Below are 21219 nucleotides of genomic sequence, written 5' to 3'. Positions count from 1 at the left end.
TGGCACTACACACGCCGGGTGCCCCGCACGTCCTGGCACTACACACGCCGGGTGCCCCGCACGTCCCGGCACTACACACGCCGGGTACCCGCACATCCTGGCACTACACACGCCGGGTGCCCCGCACGTCCTGGCACTACACACGCCGGGTGCCCCGCACGTCCTGGCACTACACACGCCGGGTGCCCCGCACGTCCTGGCACTACACACGCCGGGTGCCCCGCACGTCCTGGCACTACACACGCCGGGTGCCCCGCACGTCCTGGCACTACACACGCAGAGTGCCCCGCACGTCCCGGCACTACACACGCCGGGTGTCCCGCACGTCCCGGCACTACACACGCCGGGTGCCCCGCACGTCCCGGCACTACACACGCCGGGTGCCCCGCACGTCCCGGCACTACACACGCCGGGTGCCCCGCACGTCCCGGCACTACACACGCCGGGAGCCCCGCACGTCCCGGCACTACACACGCCGGGAGCCCCGCACGTCCCGGCACTACACACGCCGGGTGCCCCGCACGTCCCGGCACTACACACGCCGGGAGCCCCGCACGTCCCGGCACTACACACGCCGGGTGCCCCGCACGTCCCGGCACTACACACGCCGGGTGCCCCGCACGTCCCGGCACTACACACGCCGGGAGCCCCGCACGTCCCGGCACTACACACGCCGGGAGCCCCGCACGTCCCGGCACTACACACGCCGGGTACCCGCACATCCTGGCACTACACACGCCGGGTGCCCCGCACGTCCTGGCACTACACACGCCGGGTGCCCCGCACGTCCCGGCACTACACACGCCGGGTGCCCCGCACGTCCTGGCACTACACACGCCGGGTGCCCCGCACGTCCTGGCACTACACACGCAGAGTGCCCCGCACGTCCTGGCACTACACACGCCGGGTGCCCCGCACGTCCTGGCACTACACACGCCGGGTGCCCCGCACGTCCTGGCACTACACACGCCGGGAGCCCCGCACGTCCTGGCACTACACACGCAGAGTGCCCCGCACGTCCTGGCACTACACACGCCGGGTGCTCCGCACGTCCCGGCACTACACACGCCGGGTACCCCGCACGTCCTGGCACTACACACGCCGGGTGCCCCGCACGTCCTGGCACTACACACGCCGGGTGCCCCGCACGTCCTGGCACTACACACGCCGGGTGCCCCGCACGTCCTGGCACTACACACGCCGGGTGCCCCGCACGTCCCGGCACTACACACGCCGGGTGCCCCGCACGTCCCGGCACTACACACGCCGGGAGCCCCGCACGTCCCGGCACTACACACGCCGGGAGCCCCGCACGTCCCGGCACTACACACGCCGGGTGCCCCGCACGTCCTGGCACTACACACGCCGGGTGCCCCGCACGTCCCGGCACTACACACGCCGGGTGCCCCGCACGTCCCGGCACTACACACGCCGGGTGCCCCGCACGTCCCGGCACTACACACGCCGGGTGCCCCGCACGTCCTGGCACTACACACGCCGGGTGCCCCGCACGTCCTGGCACTACACACGCCGGGTGCCCCGCACGTCCTGGCACTACACACGCCGGGAGCCCCGCACGTCCTGGCACTACACACGCAGAGTGCCCCGCACGTCCCGGCACTACACACGCCGGGTGCCCCGCACGTCCCGGCACTACACACGCCGGGTGCCCCGCACGTCCCGGCACTACACACGCCGGGTGTCCCGCACGTCCCGGCACTACACACGCCGGGTGTCCCGCACGTCCCGGCACTACACACGCCGGGTGCCCCGCACGTCCCGGCACTACACACGCCGGGTGCCCCGCACGTCCTGGCACTACACACGCCGGGTGCCCGCACGTCCTGGCACTACACACGCCGGGTGCCCCGCACGTCCTGGCACTACACACGCCGGGTGCCCCGCACGTCCTGGCACTACACACGCCGGGTGCCCCGCACGTCCTGGCACTACACACGCCGGGTGCCTCGCACGTCCTGGCACTACACACGCCGAGTGCCTCGCACGTCCTGGCACTACACACGCCGAGTGCCTCGCACGTCCCGGCACTACACACGCCGGGTGCCACGCACGTCCTGGCACTACACACGCCGGGTGCCACGCACGTCCTGGCACTACACACGCCGGGTACTACACACGCCGGGTGCCCCGCACGTCCTGGCACTACACACGCCGGGTGCCACGCACGTCCTGGCACTACACACGCCGGGTGCCCCGCACGTCCTGGCACTACACACGCCGGGTGCCCCGCACGTCCCGGCACTACACACGCCGGGTGTCCCGCACGTCCCGGCACTACACACGCCGGGTGCCCCGCACGTCCTGGCACTACACACGCCGGGTGCCCCGCACGTCCTGGCACTACACACGCCGAGTGCCCCGCACGTCCTGGCACTACACACGCCGGGAGCCCCGCACGTCCTGGCACTACACACGCCGGGTGCCCCGCACGTCCTGGCACTACACACGCCGAGTGCCCCGCACGTCCTGGCACTACACACGCCGGGTGTTACCCCGCACGTCCTGGCACTACACACGCCGGGTGCCCCGCACGTCCTGGCACTACACACGCCGAGTGCCCCGCACGTCCTGGCACTACACACGCCGAGTGCCACGCACGTCATGGCACTATACACGCTGGGTACCCGCACGTCCCGGCACTACACACGCCGAGTGCCCCGCACGTCCTGGCACTACACACGCCGAGTGCCACGCACGCCATGGCACTATACACACTGGGTACCCCGCACGTCATGGCACTATACACGCCGGGTGCCCCGCACGTCATGGCACTATACAAGTTGGGTACCCACACGCCATGGCACTATACAAGTTGGGTACCCGCACGTCATGGTACTATACACGTTGGGTACCCGCACGTCATGGCACTATACACGTTGGGTACCCGCACGTCATGGCACTATACACGTTGGGTACCCGCACGTCATGGCACTATACACGTTGGGTACCCGCACGTCATGGCACTATACACGTTGGGTACCCCGCACGTCATGGCACTATACACGCTGGGTACCCCGCACGTCATGGCACTATACACGCTGGGTACCCCGCACGTCATGGCACTATACACGCTGGGTACCCCGCACGTCATGGCACTATACACGCTGGGTACCCCGCACGTCATGGCACTATACACGCTGGGTACCCCGCACGTCATGGCACTATACACGTTGGGTACCCCGCACGTCATGGCACTATACACGCTGGGTACCCGCACGTCATGGCACTATACACGTTGGGTACCCCGCACGTCATGGCACTATACACGCTGGGTACCCCGCACGTCATGGCACTATACATGCTGGGTACCCGCATGCCATGGCACTATACACGCTGGGTACCCGCACGTCATGGCACTATACACGCTGGGTACCCCGCACGTCATGGCACTATACACGCTGGGTACCCGCACGTCATGGCACTATACACGCTGGGTACCCCGCACGTCATGGCACTATACATGCTGGGTACCCGCACGCCATGGCACTATACACGCTGGGTACCCGCACGTCATGGCACTATACACGATGGGTACCCCGCACGTCATGGCACTATACACGCTGGGTACCCCGCACGTCATGGCACTATACACGCTGGGTACCCCGCACGTCATGGCACTATACATGCTGGGTACCCGCACGCCATGGCACTATACACGCTGGGTACCCGCACGTCATGGCACTATACACGCTGGGTACCCCGCACGTCATGGCACTATACACGCTGGGTACCCCGCACGTCATGGCACTATACACGCTGGGTACCCCGCACGTCATGGCACTATACACGTTGGGTACCCCGCACGTCATGGCACTATACACGTTGGGTACCCCGCACGTCATGGCACTATACACGCTGGGTACCCGCACGCCATGGCACTATACACGCTGGGTACCCGCACGCCATGGCACTATACACATTGGGTACCCGCACGCCATGGCACTATACACGTTGGGTACCCGCACGTCATGGCACTATACATGCTGGGTACCCACACGCCATGGCACTATACACATTGGGTACCCCGCACGCCATGGCACTATACACGTTGGGTACCCGCACGCCATGGCACTATACACGCTGGGTACCCGCACGCCATGGCACTATACAAGTTGGGTACCCCGCACGCCATGGCACGTTGGGTACCCCCCTGCCATATATACACATACATACGTCTGCCCGTCATCAAATACATTCCGCCAGGTCAGAGGAGGCGCGTCACGTTTTGGCTTCCAATGTCGCTTGTAAACAGCAATCTCCCTAAAGCCTCTGCCTAACGCGCCGGCGCCACGCAGACGCTGCCCTGGTCTGGCGCATTGACCCCACAGTCTTTAGAAAAGAGGCGCTGAATATATTACTTATGAACGATCGTCAAAGAAAGAGGGGGTGAGCACTCACTTCTCCTCGTAGGCGATCACAAGGCGCGGGTCCAGTATATGTTCTTCTGGCTCCCAGGTGCTGTATCTACAAGGCAAAAGGTCCCATCAGAATCAGCATGCGGGCAGCACCAGGCCGGGTTAGGTACGCGGATTATTCCAGCGGGACATCTTGCGGGCTATGCAAGGTCTCATGGCAGAGCCCTGCTCACTAGCTATGGCTCAATCTCAAACTGAACCACTAAGCAATATTATCTTCATATTTTCTATACACAGGATCTCTAAGACACAACCGCCTAGCCCACACAGCTTACAATCTAATACGCCATCCTTACACTTAAACTCATCTCATTTAATAAAGGCACACATCTCCTGGTTTTAACTTATTAATCGTACCACTGACATGAACGCAATTTGGTCCAATTACCTGAGATTTTGTTCCTTTTCTCCCTTTTAAATAAAAATCCCCCATTAAAAAGATGGAAGACCAAAAGACTTTATTGGGAAGGTGGGATTTCCACAATGATTAACCCCTCCGCTGCCATTGGGGGGGGCAGCCTCGACAGGCACTTCTGGCAGCGCAGGAGTTAACTGCGTGCACACCTTCAACAGAGGCCTATCTGCTCTGCTGTTGCTGCGCACACTGCAGCACTGGCTGAAGTAAACAAGTGAACATATGACTCACACGTCACTATCTGTGTGCTTTCCCCCCCCCCCCCTCACTCCCCCCGGTCAGATTAGAGGTGATAAACAGACGTATTCACCAGGCAGCTCTCATCTGGGAACAGGCAATGCCACACACACACACAGAGAGAGGGGCTCCCAGTCACAGCACTGCCATGGCACCTCACTGCAGGGTTACCTTATATATATATAAATCAAAAAATAAATAGATGATACCGTTTGATTATTGAAGCTCGGCTAACACGGTACTGATACCTCTACATGTATATATGTATATATATATATATATGTATATATATATATATATATATATACACACACACATACACATATCTCTGAGAGTCCGCTGATATACAGCTCTGCCAATGCACCTTACTGCAGGGTTATCTCTAAACACTTAGATTGTAAGCTCTCCTCGGGGGCAGGGATTTCCTTTCCAATAGTCTGACTTTGATGCGCTGATTGTATTATAATTCCCTGTACTGTGTTGTCTTTGTAAAGCGCTGAGTACACTGTGGGCCCTATATACATATATCTCTGAGAACTCCACAAACATACAGGTCTGACGCTGAACCTTATTCCTGCCCCCCCAAAATACAGGTCTGCTGCTGCACCTTATTCATGCACCCCCAAAATACAGGTCTGCTGCTGCACCTTATTCCTGCACCCCCAAAATACAGGTCTGCTGCACCTTATTCCTGCCCCCCCAAAATACAGGTCTGCTGCACCTTATTCCTGCCCCCCCAAAATACAGGTCTGCTGCTGCACCTTATTCCTGCCCCCCCCAAAATACAGGTCTGCTGCTGCACCTTATTCCTGCACCCCCAAAATACAGGTCTGCTGCTGCACCTTATTCCTGCACCCCCAAAATACAGGTTGTCTGCTGCTGCACCTTATTCTTGCACCCCCAAAATACAGCTCTGCTGCTGCACCTTATTCCTGCATTCCCAAAATACAGGTCTGCAGCTGAACCTTATTCCTGCACCCCCGAAATACAGGTCTGCCGCTGCACATTATTCCTGCACCCCCAAAATACAGGTCTGCCGTTGAACCTTATTCCTGCACCCCCAAAATACAGGTCTGCCGTTGCACCTTATTCCTGCATTCCCAAAATACAGGTCTGCAGCTGCACCTTATTCCTGCACCCCCGAAATACAGGTCTGCCGCTGCACATTATTCCTGCACCCCCAAAATACAGGTCTGCCGTTGAACCTTATTCCTGCACCCCCAAAATACAGGTCTGCCGCTGCACCTTATTCCTGACCCACAACACACCTCTTCCTATTATAGTTCTGACCTCCCACGCCCGGCACTGCGACTGCACCGCATTATTGCCCCACTATGACCCTCAGCATCATCGTTCTGAGCAACTTCGCCAGGTGCCTTGGAAGTGGCTGTTACAGATCAGCTCCTTCAGGGCAAATCAGGCAACAAGAAATGAGATAATAACTCTTTGCAGGGTCAAAGTTTGATGATATCAGGAAGCCCAGTGCCAGTCCTGTTTAATTTCCAAACCCCCAGAGCGCCAGTCCTGTTTATTTTCCAAATCCCCAGAGCGCCAGTCCTGTATTTCCCAAATCCCCAGAGCGCCAGTCCTGTTTAATTTCCAAATCCCCAGAGCGCCAGTCCTGTTTAATTTCCAAATCCCGTTTAATTTCCAAATCCCCAGAGCGCCAGTCCTGTTTAATTTCCAAATCCCCAGAGCGCCAGTCCTGTTTAATTTCCAAATCCCCAGAGCGCCAGTCCTGTTTAATTTCCAAATCCCCAGTCCTGTTTAATTTCCAAATCCCCAGAGCGCCAGTCCTGTTTAATTTCCAGAGCGCCAGTCCTGTTTAATTTCCAGAGCGCCAGTCCTGTTTAATTTCCAAATCCCCAGAGCGCCAGTCCTGTTTAATTTCCAAATCCCCAGAGCGCCAGTCCTGTTTAATTTCCAAATCCCCAGAGCGCCAGTCCTGTTTAATTTCCAAATCCCCAGAGCGCCAGTCCTGTTTAATTTACAAATCCCCAGTGTGCCAGTCCTGTTTAATTTACAAACTTGCAGCTAAACTTTGTCCTGTCTAAACAGTTAAAAATAGAAACAGGGCAGAGCACCGTCACAAATAAATCGGGAGGAGGCTCACATTATAAAAATAAGAAGCTTTATCGGATCATTCGAGACCCGATACAAAAAAAGTACCTACGCGTTTCGGGCCGTGTGCCCTTTATCAATATACACCTTTTAAGCACAGCATGGGATTAGATGCAAAGCCAGAGAAACCACTCACAGACATGTTTCAACCTTAATGGGTCTCATCAGTGTGAGGTTGGTTTCTCTGGCTTTGCATCTGATTCCCATGCTGTGCTCAAAAGCGGTGTTAACAGTGAGAATTAGCTTATAAGGGTTCCATGTAAAAATGGATATCAGGCAAAATGTCATTTCCCAGAATCCCTTGCTGCAGTGGAAGCACTGTATGCGAGGTGATAATGGTGAAAGGCAGGGGTGCAGACCTGTCTAAGACATGTGAATTTGCTCACAAGTGATATTTTTATTGGCTATATGCTAACGGTGGAGGTTTCTTGTCGCCTTTTTCACTCACCATAACTTAAAATGTGTAACACACACACACGTGCAGTTACAGGCACATCATATTAAATGTATCCTTACCTACAGTGAAACTCGCTACATCTACCATACAACCTCCTACATTTAAGACAGTTACACAATAGCCAAATGAATCCCCTGATTGTAGGTGCATATATATCCAGCTACCGACTGTATATACATATATCAAAAGGGTCTGTTTGCCCAGAAACCTCCTCCCTCTCCCTTATTTAGCTGGCAGTGATTTTCTCCCAGAATATTAGGTCTCAGTGCTGGTTAGGTTTAGGCTGGCATATAACATTTAGGCTGGCATATTAGAATTAGGCTGGCATATAAAAGTTAGGCTTAGCCTGAACAAGTCCCTTACTTGGCCAGAATATTAGGTTATGGCTTAGTCTTGTCGGGTAAATGACACACAGACACAATACTAAACACATGTAGAATGGTCTTACTTTGGAGGCCAACCTTTCCACTTCACAAGATACTCCACTTTACCCTGGAGAGAGAAAGAGGGAGAGACAGTCAGGACCAAAACTTTCCAATCATTAAATAGCCTTCATTCCCTGCAATAAACAGGTCATGTTATAAAAGGAGAGGAGTGAGTGTGCGGACGACCAGTCCTCGCTCTTTGCCATATATAATTACTTGGAGAGTTTAAAGCCAACTGTGGGTCATCTGTATTCAAACCTCCGTAACAATAACTCATGTACAGAACCCAACGGTGGGTCACCTATAAAATCCAGAGCTTGGTAACGGACTCTCACATCCACCACCAGTCTAAGTTCTTTCAAATCTAAGGCTGTCACACATGTTAACCTGGTCTGTAACTGTTTCATACGCCCATAATACAAATTATCTTTAACTGTGCATGCAATGCCTTGTATATAATGTATACCCTGCTCATTATGTAACTGTATTTGTAACCATGTATTATTTGTCTTCACTCTGTGCCCAGGACATACGTGAAAACGAGAGATAACTCTCAATGTATTACTTCCTGGTAAAATACTTTATAAATAAATAAATAAAATAAATAACGGAGTCAACTATGGAATTCAGAACTTAGTAGCTACAGGTCACCTGTAGAATTCTAAAATGTAGAAACATTGAGTCGCCTATAGAATTTAAAGGAGGTGTAACTGCAAATTGTCTATCAGTCAAAACGTGGAGGCTACAAATCACCTATAGAATTCGCCTATGGACTCGAACAATTGGTAACCGTGAAGTCCCCTTTAGAATTCAGTGGTCGATCATTGCAAATATGACAGGAGTATAAAAAGGCGACCGACTTCTTAGACAGAACACTGATTGCAGAGTCCGGTAAATTCAAGGGGATGATGTCAGAACAGTTGGTGAGGTCATAGGATCCAATTACACCGTACGCTCTGGTTGCGTTACTGGAAACGCATGACACGGACTTATGAAATCATTATGAGCCAAGCTGGATTATATAATGACCCAGAGCATCCCTAAAAAAACTAATACATCAAAGCCCCTTAAAGAAAAGTGGACTGACAGCATTTTCTTTTATGGGAGCCACCATCTTTAATTTGGGCAGGAAGTGAACTGGACTGTTACACGTCATTCCACGACTACTTTCAGAACACGCAGGGAAAATCCCCACTTGTGGTCATGAAATGTTGATGCTGATGGAGCATGGAATAAAACAGCCAATGAGGCTGGACCCCCTGGTTTAATAAGCTAGGGAACTGCGTCCCAGTGCCAGTGAAGAGATCAGCTCCATCCTACTGAATGGGACCAAAATGTTCTCCGGCATTGGGAAGATGGATTCCCATATTTAATATGGTCCAAATGTCTCCTACTAATAACTAAAGATAGGCAAAAAATTCTGTGCATTATGGGGTTTTGATGCTCGTTCTAAAAGTTGCAAAAAAAGTCCTTATAGGAAACCATAATTTTCCGCCAAATTTGGTGTTTTGATTTTCTAAATACGACCTTTAGCTACACTTAGGGAAAACTAGCAACAGCCTGTGTGTTCATATAAGCAAACAATAAAAATACAAAGTTTAAAAATACATTAAAGAATGACAGAAGAAAATAAAAAAAAACTCATATATCTGATACAGAATCCATTCCAAACAAAATACTGTATAAGGAACTTAGTACCAATTCTGCAACCCCCACACTTGTAGGATTTGGGGTGGGTATATGAACAAATGGGTTCGTTGAAGCCCATCATAATGGGATGTGTCAACTTTATGCCTCCATTAACCTCTTTGCTGCCAAAGTTCAAATCCCGTCCACTCAAAGCTCCTTCCACTTACAGAACATCCAAGCTAGTTACAGGGTACAATCCTTTTGATGAGTGCCAGCCCTCTTGTGGTACCCAATACTGCCCACCTCTGCTCGGAGAAGTTTAGCTGGTTAACCTTTTGGAAAGGGTCATTAATAATGCATTGGGGGGCAGGGTGAGGGGAGAGGGCACCTTTGTGCCAAGCAACAGATCCTGCCAACATGGCATAGCCACCTCCTTACCTTCCTCATTCTCTTCTTCCTTATACTCTCCACAGCAAACACCTGCTCTCCAATGGCAGACAGCTCCATGCCAATCTCAGGAATGGTCTCTCTGTGCCAAGTGGTCTCCAGGCCAGTGGTGGGTGCCCTTCCTTCCCAATGCAGATCCTTCTTGGATGTTGCAGAGTGAGAGATACACAGTGACACACCCCCCTCCCCTCTGCAATGTTCTGGTGCCAAGGATGCTGATCTCAACTGCCTGATGATTGCACAGTTATCCTTTTTTTCCCTAGCTGATCAATGCAATTGGTTTATTAGGGTGCCAGTTACTCATGCATCTGATCCCAGAGCAAAGCCCTATATGCCACCCATAAAATGCCCTCCCCTCTGCAGCTGATCCGTTTGCAGTGTTTTTCTTGTGATGCTCCACAAATAGGTCCACTCCCCCTTTGCAATGTTGTGTATCTTCTTCATTCAATGTTGTCCACCCGATTGCCTTGCATGCTGCCACATGGTTTCTTAGTTAAATGCCCTCCCTCCCCCCTATTGACCTGCTGCCTCAACCCCCCCACTTTTCCAAACACTGATCTTGCCACAGACCCTCCTCCCTCTTGAATGGGAATCCCCCCTCTCTCCCTTCCCTCGCAATCTACGTTTGTTTACACTACAGTTAACCCCTCCTCTCCCAACACACTTTGCTGATCTGCCCAAACCTATAAGAATGCCAAATAAAAAGGAGGCTCTTCCATGCAAAAAAAGTTCCCCACTTCTCTTCTGCAGCTGGATCTGGGATTCAGCCTTGCCACTGATGCAACGTGTTCCTGCTGATCCCCCCCCTAAGGTGGCACCCTGCCCACCCACTATTCCCTCTTTGCAACAACACAATTAAAGCTGTGGCTCTTCACATGCAATGTGGCTCCCGGTTGCAAGCTGCACCCCTTTGCAGAATTCCCCATGCACGTGGAGGTGGGTGGATGAGGTTTGCATGCACCCAGCAGTAGCAGCACCCTGCAGTGATGCACAGCTCTGCCAGCTCAGGCACTGCCTCCTCATTCCCCTTTTGCATTACAACCTGCGCAACATTTTCCGGGCGCGCGCACACACACACCCCCCAGCTGGCGGCCGCGCGCTTTGCTGTGTGCGCGCCTGCGCGGCCTTTCAGCTGACGTCGGCCGGAGGCTGAGGATTCTCGGGGCCGCGCCCCCCTCTGGGCAGTGACGTCACTGTCCACAGGAGCGGTGGGGGTGGTGTAATTGTCTCTTTATTACAAATAATAAAGTAAATACAAGGAAAAGTAACGATATAGTTATATGTATATCAAGTAAAAAATCCTACAAGTCTCAGGCAGCTCTGCAATGCAAACCTGCCGTTCCCTATTATTATCTCTTTGCATCCTGCCAGTGCAGCCAGGGATTCTGGGTAATGTCATACAAATGAAATGAAAAGGTGTCCCATATATATATATATATAATGGAAGCAGGTACTCCAGGACTTAGAAAAATAAATAATATTTATTGAAACACATACACACACACACACACACACAGTAGGGTTGCCAGGCGGCTTCTCCAAAAAATACTGAACATAATGGTGAAAGGTGCGCCGTTCTCGAGACACACACGCACACACATCTCACTGCTCCATGCTGTTTCCTCCTCTCCTTGGCCCCACCTCCAAGCTCCTGACATCTCCTGATTGGCTGCTGTTGGGTAATGCAGCCAATCAAGATGTAGGAAGCTGCCCTGCGACCTAGCAACAGCCCTTCTCTCTCCCTGCTCAGGGAAATCCCGCGGCCCCCCAAGCCGATCAGGTCACAGAGAGGTAATACCGGTATACACATACATGTCCAGTATTACCTTTAATTTTTTACTGGACAGAGTGTCCAAATACAGGACAGTCCGGTTCAATACTGGACACCTAGCAACCCTAAATACAGGGCCGCTGAGGGGAGAGCCGAGACAAATGTCCCAGGCTTAGCGGCTATGGGCAGGGCCTCCAACACTGGGGGACAGAAGGGACAAGTGTCCCGGGCCTGGTGTCTGCGGTGGGCCCGGCTGGTGCTGCAAGTTGGGCCCGGCCTCTGGCCAGGCCAGCTGCCGGTCCTCTTGCGGCTGGGCCCTGGCTCCCCTTCAACTGCAGGTCTCTTCCTTCCCTGTCCCACACCGAGCTTCCAATGCCGGGGCGCAACAGGCCTCTGGGACGTTAGCGCAACGGAAGTAAACTTGGCTCAGCTTCCGGCGTGCGGCAGCAGAGAGAAGCCCGCACACGTGCCAGCATTGCGAGCATGTGGGACAGGAAAGGAAGAGGCCTGCAGCTGAAGGAGAACCGTGGCCAGGCCACGAGAGAACCGGCAGCCCAATGTGCAGCGCTGGCTGCCGGCCCCCTGCAGACACCGGGCTCCCGGGGGGGGGGGGGGGGGGTTCTTTTATATGCATAGGTTTTTTTTTTTAAATATAAACAAAGTACACAAGGGCACTTGGAGAGCAAGAATTCCTTTATAGGCGCACCACAGTACAGTAATATTAGTATAATTAAAAACAATCTTTAATTAGCAAAATAGTTAAAAAAACTGAGCATCCAATATCCTAACAAATATCTAACTAATACATAAAAATAGCAATGGATCACTAAGTGTTCACATCTGTCTAGAACTAGGTATAGAAACCAATATCCCCGTCTAGACCAGGTAAGTGTGCACTCTGAATAATGAGTGTTTGCACCTAGATATGTATCTATATGTACCTATGGAGCAGTTGTCTACCAATGGAGAATCTAGATATATGTTGTTAGAGATACCACCCACGGTGAATAAAATCTCCCTATTATCTAAGGTTAATTACCATGCTAGCTATAGGAGTAATTTTATATCTGTTATGGCAAGCATTGGCACTTCTGTTTGGTGTGTGCAGTTATCTCTAGGATTGGATGGTGTATCAAGCACTGTTGATACAACTCAACACTATGTCCTCCCTGCCTAAAATAGAAAGACCTGTCGTGTCTTCTCTACAGTTCCTCTGTACTGGAAAAGGACAGTGTGTTCAAAAGAGGTAAATAAATGGGACTGGTGGTTGATGTACTAGTAGGTACTATCTATGATAAGCGTCTATTGGTCAAAGTATGAGTACATCATTAACCCCTAGTGGGAGAGGATAATAAGTAGCCTTTGTTCTACTGTCTGGGGTTCTCTAGAGACAGTCTTTAAAAGTAGTTGAACCTGCGTACCACGTTTAAAGTACATCACAAAGGAGGGGCTGAAGGTAGTGCTCTCATAGCATAGCCCCTTAATAAATTGCCAAAAAACTGCTGGCCAAAAGGTATACACTTATCTGAGGTTGGTTCGCAGTCTAGACTCAGTGTATCGCGTGAAGTGCGTCACGGAACGGGAGTGCCTGCTGTAGATATGAAGCTGCTTCTTGCCAATGAACATATGGTGTCTCCTTGATGTATGCAGAGTCACGGACGCCTCTGAACACCGGTGATCCCGGAAGAAGGCGTGACTTAGCAATGCCGAAACGTAGGTCGGTACAGCCAGTCAGCAGGATCACCGGTGTTCAGAGGCGTCCGTGACTGTGCATACATCAAGGAGACGCCATATGTTCACTAGTTCAATTGATTGTGGAGAGGGGGGAGAGAGTGTGAGAGGAGAGATCAGAAACTTTGTAAGTTTGGTCTTCACCATACAGGTGTTTGGAAACACGTCATGCCACGATCAAAAGAAATCTCGGAGGACCTCAGAAAAGCAGTTATTGATGCTCATCAGTCTGGAAAGGGTTACAAAATCATTTCTAAGCACTTTGGGCTCCACCAATCCACTGTCAGACAGATCATTCACTCTACTGGTTGAAGGATAGACAAGAGGGTTATCATAAATGGAACTTTTTCAGGTTGGGCTAAAGTCGTGAGTGGAGTACCTCAGGGATCGGTACTGGGACCCCTGCTTTTTTTTTTTTTTAAACTTATTCTTTATTTGATTTTTTTTTAAGAAAAGTGGGGAGTGGGATACAGAACATAAAAAAGGGGAACATTTTACTTTTGAATCACATACATTTGTATCACGTGGATAACATATTCAATGGGGAGACAATAATGACATCACTGTTATGACAGTGTTTAAAGTAATTAATACAGAAAATTAACTTAAAAGACTTGGAAGGGGAAAAAGAAAAGAAATGTCATTGCTTTTAGAATATTCATTTCATTTGTTGGTATATCATAGCAGCTTAACATCCGTGCATTTGTGGAGTATCCGATACTGGATTCCCTCCAGGCTCACCTCTGTATTTTATACCGTTACGAATCATATCACACCAGGGTTACCTCTGTAGTGAAGCTCTTATTATTATTATTTTTTTATTTTTTTTTCCTAGCTAGTGTGTTTTTACCTCACCTATTTTATGATTTTCAGAATTGGAGAGTAGCCCTCGTAAGATATCTATTTCCTATATAGATTCTCCATGGTTCCCAGACTTCTAAGTATTTCTGTACTGTGTCGTTTTGTACGCCCGTCAGTTTTTCCATAAGACAGATCCTCCATAATCTCGCTGTTACAGCGTGTATGGTCGGCTGCTGTTCCTGTTTCCAGGCTTTGGCTATTTCGCATCTGGCGGCTGTATATATGTGTGTCAGTAGTTTGTCGTCTATTTTTTACATGTTTTCAGTTGGCCTGCATAGCAGTACCTTCCAGGGGTCTAGGGGGAAAGCATACCCAAGAATTGTCTGTGCCATATCATGTGTGGCCCTCCATAGCTTTGCAACCTTCGGGCACGTCCACCACATATGTATAAACGTTCCTTGCTGGCCACACCCCCTTGTACACAGTGGGACATGTTTCTGAAAAATTTGGACAATCGTAGTGGGGTGTAGTACCATTGGTGGAGCATTTTATATGCATTTTCTTTTATTAATACACATGTGGAGCTCTTTGCTATTCCTTCAAATATGTTATCCCACTGCTACTGATCTAGTTGTTCTCCCAACTCCTCCTCCCACTTTGTCATAATTTTGGGTTTTATCTCCGGTTCCGTTTTACCCTCCACAAGTATGCTGTAAACTTTAGAGATCAGACCTTTTTTGTCCTCCCCTATAAGGCACAAGTCCTCAAATGCTGTGAAGTCACTATATGGACCTGTCCTCTGTATGTGATCCCTCAATTGAAGATATCTAAAAAAAGGCAGAGTCATGAAGGCCAATTACTCTCTTTACTGTCTCGAACTTTTTAATATCTTTGTTTACCCATAGGTCTTTTACCCTTGTGATTCCTGCCTTGCTCCAGTCCTTAAACGCTGTTTGTTCCGTGCCCGGGATAAAGCTAATATTGTCAAATAGTGGTGTCATCTGAGATTTGAGGTTGGATAGCCCCTGTTTAAGTTTCAATGAATCCCACATGGTTAGTGAGTGTGTGATGGGACCCCTGCTTTTTAACTTGTTTATTAATGACCTTGAGGTTGGCATCGAGAGCAAAGTCTCCATCTTTGCTAATGATATTAAATTGTGTAAGGTAGTAGAATCAGAGCAGGATATAATTTCTCTTCAGAAGGACTTGGAGAGACTGGAAACGTGGACAGGTAAATGGCAGATGAGGTTTAATACAGATAAATGTAAGGTTATGCATTTGGGATGCAAGAATAAACAGGCAATTTACAAATTAAATGGGGATAAATGTGGGGAATGCTTGATGGAGAAGGATTTAGGAGTGCTTGTAGACAGCAGGCTTAGCAATAATGCCCAAAGTCATGCAGTAGCTGCAAAGGCAAACAAGATCTTATCTTGCATTAAACGGGCAATGGATGGAAGGGAAATCAACATAATTATGACCCTTTACAAAGCATTAGTAAGACGACACCTTAAATATGGAGTACAATTTTGGGCACCAATCCTAAGAAAATACATTATGGAACTAGAGAGAGCGCAGAGAAGAGCCACCAAATTAATAAAGGGGATGGACAATCTAATTTATGAGGAGTGGCTAGCTAAATTAGATTTATTTATATGTTGACCCAGGGAATAATCTGATTGCGAATATTTGGAGTCAGGAAGAAAAATTTTTTTTCCCCTTATGAGATATCATTGGATGATATGTCACTGGTTTTTTTTGTTTGCCTTCCTCTGGATCAATAAGTAAGTATAGATATAGGATAAAGTATCTGTTGTCTAAATTTAGCATAGGTTGAACTTGATGGACGTACGTCTTTTTCCAACCTCATCTACTATATAACTATGTAACTACCCAGGAGTGGTTGTCCTACCATAATCCATCCAAGAACAAACCAGCAAATCATCCAGGAAGTCTCAAAGAACCCCAAAGTAACATCCAATGATCTGCAGGCCACTCTCGCCGTAGCCAGGAGGAAACCACTGCTCTCTATAAAGAACATTGCTGACATCTGACATCTGAAGTACACAAAAGAGCACATACACTGGCGACACGATTTATTGCACTGCGGCCAGTTCCGCAAGCCGGGAGATTTCCCGGCTTGCTAGTGGCATCCCCTCGGCGTGCCGCGCGTCACCGATGCGCGGTCACGCGTCATCGGGTGCCTGCGCCCCCTGCACGCGCGTCCAGGGCTCCCCGAGGGAGCCCTGGTGTCCCGCGATGTGGGGGACGGCGGCAGGGGGTTCCGGGGGACCCGGCGGACCCGGCAGCGGGAGGAAGAAAGCCCCGATCGGAGGGCGCTCCTCCGCTGCTTCGGCCGAGAACGGGCAAATGCTCGAATAAACAATGTTCTCTGGACAGTTGAGTCAAAGGCAGAACTTATTGGCCTCAATGAGAAACGTTATGTTTGGAGAAAACCAAACACTGTGTTCGAACAGAAGAACCTCATCCCAATCCTCAAGCATGGTGGTGGGAGTGTGATGGTTTGGGGCTGTTTTGCTGCCTCAGGACCTCAGCTCCTGGACGGCTTGCCATCATTGACACAACCATCAATTCTGCATTGTATGCGAAAATTCTAGAGGAGAATGTCAGGCCATCTCTCTGTGTTTTTGTTTTTGTGTCATTTGTTTGATTAGGTAATCTTTATCTATTATTAGGACGTAGATTCAGATCTAATAACATCTCACAAACTTTTTCTTGCCACTGTACCCAGCTAAAGTGGGAAAGACTCTTGCCAACATGCAAATGACCCTGGCATGACAAGTAAGGCCTGAACCTCCAAATATGGAACGTACCAAAAAGCAACAGCTCTCATTCTCCGGAGTCTGGATTGTCCCTGGGCTGCTGCTGATGTATGTTTATCTTTTCTGTACCCTGAAGACCTGGTCTTTAGATTGATCGTGGAGTTGTTCATTCCCTGCAATTACTCATACTTATCAGGACTGCGCATACTTTGTGGGATAAGTGTATACTGATTATCTCCACACATGCTGGACTGTTCTCTTGCAATTTCCATTATTTACCTGCCCCTACTGGGGTTTAGCATGTTTTAGACTCCACAGTAACCTGCGACCTTCTTTTTGCTATTTTTTAGACATGAGTTCACCTTCACAGGTGTCTCTTCTCAAGTCGATTATCCTGTCTTGGTTTGATTATATTTTCCACACTTCCTTTTCAGTCACCGACTTATGTGCTGTGCTTTATTTGACTGCTGACCAACTGTACGTTTGAGTGCTTCGGCTTGCGTGCTGCACTGTAGCCTCCCCATTATATTTGTTATCATCACACAAGTGATTATTTTGTGTCTGGCAGTCGGTTTATACCGTCATTAATAGCAACCAGTTATTGTGCAGTTACTTACCTTGCCTTTGTTCGCATGACCGGCCGGTCCAGAATCCCCAGGGTACTTTTGTTCCCTGGGTTTTCACTCTATTCTCTGCATTAGCTTACAGTAGATATAGAGTGGTGTGAAAAAGAAAGTACACCCTCTTTGAATTCTATGGTTTTACATACAGTATCAGGAAATAATAACAATCATCTGTTCCTTAGCAGGTCTTAAAATTAGGTAAATACAACTTCAGATGAACAACAACACATGACATATTACACCGTGTCATGATTTATTTAACAAAAATAACGCCAAAATGGAGAAGCCATGTGTGAAAAACTAAGTATACCTTGTGATTCAATAGCTTGTAGCACAACCTTAAGCAGCAATAACTTGAAGTAATCGTTTTCTGTATGACTTTATCAGTCTCTCAGATCGTTGTGGAGGAATTTTGGCCCGCTCTTCTTTACAACGTTGCTTCAGTTCATTGAGGTTTGCGGGCATTTGTTTATGCACAGTTCTCTTAAGGTCCAGTCACAGCATTTCAATCGGGTTGAGGCCTGGACTTTGACTGGGCCATTGCAACACCTTGATTCTTTTCTTTTTCAGCCATTCTGTTGTAGATTTGCTGGTGTGCTTGGGATCATTGTCTTGTTGCAATTTCAGCCAAGCTTTAGCTGTCGGACAGATGGCCTCACATTTGACTCTAGAATACTTTGGTATACAGAGGAGTTCATGGTCGATTCAATGACTGCAAGGTTCCCAGGTCCTGTGGCTTCAAAAGAAGCCCAAATCATCACCCCTTCACCACCATGCTTGACAGTTGGTATGAGGTGTTTATGCTGATATGCTGTGTTTGGTTTTCGCCAAACGTGGCGCTGTGCATTATGGCCAAACATCTCCACTTTGGTCTCGTCTGTCCAAAGGACATTGTTCCAGAAGTCTTGTGGTTTGTTCAGATGCAACTTTGCAAACCTAAGCCGTGCTGCCATTTTTTTTTAGGGAGAAGAGGCTTTCTCCTGGCAACCCTTCCAAACAAACCATACTTGTTCAGTTTTTTTCTAACTGTACTGTCATGAACTTTAACATTTAACATGCTAACTGAGGCCTGTAGAGTCGGAGATGCAACTCTTGTTTTTTTGCAATTTCTCTGAGCATTGCGCAGTCTGACCTAGGGGGTGAATTTGCTGGGGCATCCACTCCTGGGAAGATTGGCAACTGTCTTGGATGTTTTCCACTTTTGAATAATCTTTCTCACTGTAGAATGGTGGACTTTAAATTGTTTGGAAATGGCCTTATAACCCTTCCCAGATTTATGGGCAGCAACAATTGCTTCTCTAATATGATTGCTGATGTCTTTCCTCCTTGGCAATTGTGTTAACACACACCTGAATGCTCCAGACCAGCAAACTGCTAAAACTTTGGCTTTATAGAGGTGGCCATACTTGCTGATGATCAATTAATCAATGGCATTTGATTAGCAGCACCTGTCTGCTACTTAGCATCTTAATTCCTATGGAAGCAGTAAGGGTGTACTTAGTTTTTCACACATGGCTTCTCCATTTTGGCGTTATTTTTGTTAAATAAATCATGACACGGTGTAATATGTCATGTGGTGTTATTCATCTGAGGTCGTATTTACCTAATTTTAAGACCTGCTAAGGAACAGATGATTGTTATTATGTCCCGATATGTAGAACAATAGAATTCAAAGAGGGTGTACTTTCTTTTTCACACCACTGTATAGCGTTTAGGCTATCTACCACCTTGGTCTTGCATATATATTTGTTGTGAACTCTGGGGTCCTGAGTTTCTTGGTCTTAATTATGTTTTATGTGTGATATATTGTGATTAATACATTTTCTGTTTTCTGTGGATATCTTGAGGGCTCTTAGTGGGACTTCTTTTTTCTTGTTCTTTGTATATATATTGCTATTTGTCCCTGAGCACTGACCAGCTATTTATTAACTTGAGATATTTTCTGGTTCTTTTGGATACCACTTCATTGTAGGTGTGTATGCGTTATCTGCTTGTTTGTGTATGTATGTATAACTTTATTTATATAGCGCCATCCATGTACTTTGCGCGTCACCGCAGTAACACACGGGACATAATTGTCAGGACTGCTCCTCCGGTCCCTGCGCCCCCCACCAATCGGCGTCCACGTCCTGCCGGCCCGCGCTCCGTCCGTGCGTCACTCCCACCACATCTCGGTGCGTCATGCTCCGTTCTCGGGCACGCGCGTGCACCATTTAAATGCACCAGCACCTGCAATAACGCCTGGACTAATCTGGTGGGCTACACCTGTGCCACATCCAGCCTCAGCCTATTACCGCTCTACCTACATCTGAGCCATTCCTTCCCCCTCTCCCTCATTGGTTCTCACCTATATATATATTCTCATTCAGCCCTCTGGTTGTTGCTTAGCATAGACCTTTCTATGCACCGTGCTCATTCGCAGCCCGAGTACTTGTTCCTGTCGGTATCCTTATTCCTCTCGTGACCCTGCTTGTGCCTGACCTGTCTCTTCTTGTTTCCCTGGACCTCTGCCTGTTTTATGGACTTCTACGCTCTCTACTCCATGACCACGGCTTACGGACCTCGACCATTCTACGTTCTCTACTCCACGACCACGGCTTACAGACCTCGACCATTCTACGCTCTCTACTCCATGACCACGGCTTACGGACCTTGACCGTTCTACGCTCTCTACTCCACGACCACTGCTTATGGACCTCGACCATTCTACGCTCTCTACTCCATGACCACGGCTTACGGACCTCAACCATTCTACGCTCTCTACTCCATGACCACGGCTTACGGACCTTGACCGTTCTACGCTCTCTACTCCACGACCACTGCTTATGGACCTCGACCATTCTACGCTCTCTACTCCATGACCACGGCTTACGGACCTCGACCATTCTACGCTCTCTACTCCACGACCACGTCTTACGGACCTCGACCATTCTACGTTCTCTACTCCACGACCACGGCTTACGGACCTCGACCATTCTATGCTCTCCAACCCCGGACTATAGGCAAGTACCCGCTACCCTCTCCACTCTCCAACCTTGACCCGGCTATACGTTCACGACCCTGCAATTCGGACCCACCCCCGTGGCTTAGGGCGGTGGTTATATATCTTCCCCACCTCAGCCCCGCAGTCTAGTCCAGGTTGTGGGGAGCATCCGTGACAATAATAATATAACACAATATAATATAATATAACACATAATGGGAATAAGCGCTTCACACATAAAGGTAACAATAGGAAAAGAGTCCCTGCCCCGAAGAGCTTACAATCTGAAAGTGATGATATATATACATTTTAAATACATGTTTGTATATATGTATAATGTGTGTGTGTGTGAGTGTGTGT

At 49.6% G+C, this 21219-nt stretch overlaps 1 protein-coding gene across 3 annotated transcripts in view; it reads right to left on the bottom strand.

Annotated features, from left to right (window-relative positions):
* CBX7 (chromobox 7) overlaps positions 1–11230 on the bottom strand; it is a 67370-nt gene extending 56140 nt beyond the window's left edge. For 2 of the 3 annotated variants that reach the window (XR_012788512.1, XM_075573762.1), the window contains exons 1-3: positions 10159–11230; positions 8115–8158; positions 4420–4485 (exon numbers count right to left, since the gene is read on the bottom strand). Coding sequence is in view for 2 of the 3 variants with exons in the window: in XM_075573762.1 (XP_075429877.1) it covers positions 4420–4485; positions 8115–8158; positions 10159–10227 (179 nt within the window). In the remaining variant the exon portion in view is untranslated. The remainder of the gene's footprint in view (positions 1–4419; positions 4486–8114; positions 8159–10158) is intronic. The other variant, XM_075573761.1, reaches the window with a different exon arrangement.
* Positions 11231–21219: the final 9989 nt, after the last annotated feature.

Source organism: Ascaphus truei, chromosome 17 (assembly GCF_040206685.1).
Source record: "Ascaphus truei isolate aAscTru1 chromosome 17, aAscTru1.hap1, whole genome shotgun sequence".
NCBI classification, from domain to species: Eukaryota; Metazoa; Chordata; class Amphibia; order Anura; family Ascaphidae; genus Ascaphus; species Ascaphus truei.
The sequence above is the reverse complement of the archived record's forward strand: the minus strand, read 5'-3'. Positions and strand labels throughout refer to the sequence as shown.